This window comes from Schistocerca piceifrons, chromosome 6, assembly GCF_021461385.2.
Source record: "Schistocerca piceifrons isolate TAMUIC-IGC-003096 chromosome 6, iqSchPice1.1, whole genome shotgun sequence".
NCBI lineage: Eukaryota > Metazoa > Arthropoda > Insecta > Orthoptera > Acrididae > Schistocerca > Schistocerca piceifrons.
In genome coordinates, this window is record NC_060143.1 from 337,614,100 (window position 1) to 337,617,272 (window position 3,173).

Here is a 3,173-nt window from a genome sequence, read left to right on the forward strand (position 1 = left end):
GGTGAACAATGCGACGCTGGCAGAAATGCATGACGCAAGTCTTGGCGGCCGAAAACTGGAAGCCACGTTATGCACCTTGCGGATAGCGCCCTGCAGCTGCCGTTCAGCAACAGCAATTCCAGTGGAACTGTAGTACAGGTAAAAGTCATCAGCATACAAAGAAGCAGGTATGGACGTTCCCACAGCTGCAGCTAGTCCAGTGACAGCAACTTAAAAGTGGCAGGCACTCAATACAGAGCCCTGTGGGACCCCATGCTCCTGGACTCGGGAGTAACCACGGGAGGGACCAATTTGCACGCGGAAGGAATGAAGTGACTGAAATTTTTTAATAAAAATCGGGAGCGGGCCCATAAGACCCCATCTATGAAGCGTGGTGAGGATGTGATGTCACCAAGTTGTATCATGTGCCTTCCGCATGTCAAAAATGAAGGGAAGCAAATGATGACGGCGAGCAAATGCCATATGGATGGCAGACTCCAGACAAATTATCTGTAGCAGATCAGCCCTTATGGAACCCACGCTGAGAAGGAGCCAGAAGGCCCCAAAACTCAAGTAGCCTACTCAACCTCTGGCGCACCTAACATTTGAGCAACTTGCACAGAAGGTTGGTGAGGCTAATGGGGCGGATAGCTGTCCATCTCCAGTGAGTTCTTGCCAGGTTTCTACACTGGTATGATGATGCTTTTCTGCCATTGTGATGGGAACAAAAAATGGTTCAAATGGCTCTGAGCACTATGGGACTTAACTTCTGAGGTCATCAGTCCCGTAGAACTTAGAACTACTTAAAACTAATTAAGGATATCACACACATCCATGCCCAATGTTGGATTCGAACCTGCGACCGCTCATCCACCACAGCCAGCTGTGATGGGAACTCACCCTCGACCCAGATACGGTTGGAAAGGTCTAGGAGGTATTGCTTGCAGTCCTCCAAGAGGTGTTTGAGCATATGATAGTGGAAGCAATCCGACCGAGCAGCCGTATACGGGCAAGTGGAGCGTTGTATGATTAAGGGTGGTGCACATGGAAGGAAAGGCTCCGACATTCCACCAGCTTTTTCTGGGATCGGAAGGCCAGTGGGTAATTCGTAGAGGCGGAACTCCGAGCAAAATGCTGTGCTGAGTTCGGCAATTGCGTCTGATTCAGTAGAGGCTGCTCCATTCAGGGAAAGCCCAGGTAGGTTGGTGGGTGTCTGATATCCATAGAGTCGCCTAATCTTGGTTCAAACATGCGCTGGAGAGGTACGGATGCCAATGGTGGAGATATACCTTTGCCAGCACTCCAGCTTCTGTTGGAGAATAAGGCATCAGGCTTGGGCACAGAGCCGCTTAAAGGCAATGAGATGGTCCAGTGATGGAGGCCGCTTAAGACATTGGAGGGCCTGGCGGCGATCTCTAATCTCCTTACCGATCGCTGGTGGGATTGATCTTCTGCTTGGAGCATCGACCCTTTTTTATGCATTGCAGCCTGGTTAACTGAAAAGAGAGAACCACCCAACCTTACAGGAAACGTCATTTGGTTGGACTGTGTCAGGAAAGATACCTCCTCATTCAGTTAAGTCCAATGCTCGAAGAGTACTGTCATGCCTTGCAACCTTAACATTCAGGTCGAAAGGTTCTGGCAGCAAGAAAAAATGAAGTCTGTTTCCGTGCTCAAAAAACAGGAAAGGAAAGGATGGTGGTGAGGATGATGAGGATGTTGATCGAGAAAACGACAAGTCGAGGGATGAAACAGTTCCATTGCGGGATCAAACCCTGGAAATATAAGGTGCAAGAGAGAGAAAGAACGTGGAAAGATTGACAGTAGAATTCAATGACCCTATTGAAAGGAAGGCAGTTGAAATACCAAAAGACAATGGAACTCCCCTGGTTGAACAGCAAGAACTGAACATTTCTCAAGAAATTCAAGGCCGATGCTCTAAAGCAGCTTCACAGAGTTCTGTTCACTAGAGTTGGGAAGGTCACTCTTGTGAGAAACAACATACGAAAGTTCTGTGGGTTTGACTTTGACGAATGGTCAGACCAGTATGAAAGGAAGAAATACATTCTGAGCAACATGGAAGTGAGTGTCTTGAAAACAATTTGTTGTATTTTAGACGTTGAGAGAAAAGGAAAAGGTGACGATTTTGTACAGAGAATTTTAACATTTTTGTTAGAACCCAAAAGATGTGGAGCGCCTGTTCCTGACAGCAGACCAAAGCGCTCTATAGCCCAAAAGGCAAACAACAAGAGATATTCAGAATAGAAAAATGAAACAGAGAAACGAATACCACGTCCAAAGAGGGCTAATGCGCAGAGAAAGAGCTTAATGGATGATTCATCAGATGAGGAAGACAACATGGATGGAGATAAAAAGGACCTTTCGATGTCAGAAGATAAAACAACACACAAAGAAGATGAAAGGGAAGAAGAAGATGTGGAAGATGAACCTGATGAAGAAGCTAGCAGTGATGATTCAGAATCCCAGTCAGAATCAAAGAAAGGTCGCAGAAGCGAATCTAATAAGACATCCAAGAAAGCTGATGCTAAAAAGATTCCAAACAAAAAGTCTGAGAAGAAATCTTCAGCCAAAAAACGGAAATCCTCTACTAAGAGTGATGACGAATCTTCATTTGGAGACGAACCCCTCTCAAGGAAGACAAAGCCACCACCCACAGATAAAGAAAGGATGCTGTATGTCAATGAAATTTTGCAAGGAGCTAACCTCGAAGAAACAACAGTCTAGACTGTTCGTAAACAAGTATATGCTCATTATCCATATTTTGACCTGGCGCACAAGCACGATTTCATTAAAGTAATTAATTTTAGTGATTATCGTACCTGCACTTCACATGCATCTTGCAGAATACTACGCAATTTTAAATAAAAAGACCTTATGAAGAGACTGTTATTTGACTTAATATTTGGTTTATAAAATAACAAGAAATAATATTCTGCAGTTGCAAATGCCAAAAATTTTTTATAGAAATACCATGGGAATGAGTCCAGATGACTACTGAAGTGTGCATGTATGTTTCAATGTTTCAACATTCTACTTTAATTGATCTACATACTTTTAAGAACAGTTTTAGCTTACCTTTATTAGTGAAACTTTGTGATTTTACTGATAAATTTTAGAACCTTATTATTAACATAATATTCCAGAGAAGTTACAACCTGTTACTTTCTTCAGAC

At 43.8% G+C, this 3,173-nt stretch overlaps 1 protein-coding gene across 1 annotated transcript; it reads left to right on the forward strand.

Moving 5' to 3' along the window:
- Positions 1-2,307: 2,307 nt before the first annotated feature.
- LOC124803306 (protein DEK-like) lies at positions 2,308-2,724 on the forward strand. Its single transcript, XM_047264490.1, has one exon. The coding sequence runs from the start codon at positions 2,308-2,310 to the stop codon at positions 2,722-2,724; it is 417 nt and encodes a 138-aa protein (XP_047120446.1).
- The last annotated feature ends 449 nt before the right edge of the window (positions 2,725-3,173 follow it).

Bases quoted from the DNA above. Each gene is read 5' to 3' on its own strand.
- LOC124803306 (XM_047264490.1), top strand. From the start codon at position 2,308: ATGGATGATTCATCAGATGAGGAAGACAACATGGATGGAGATAAAAAG.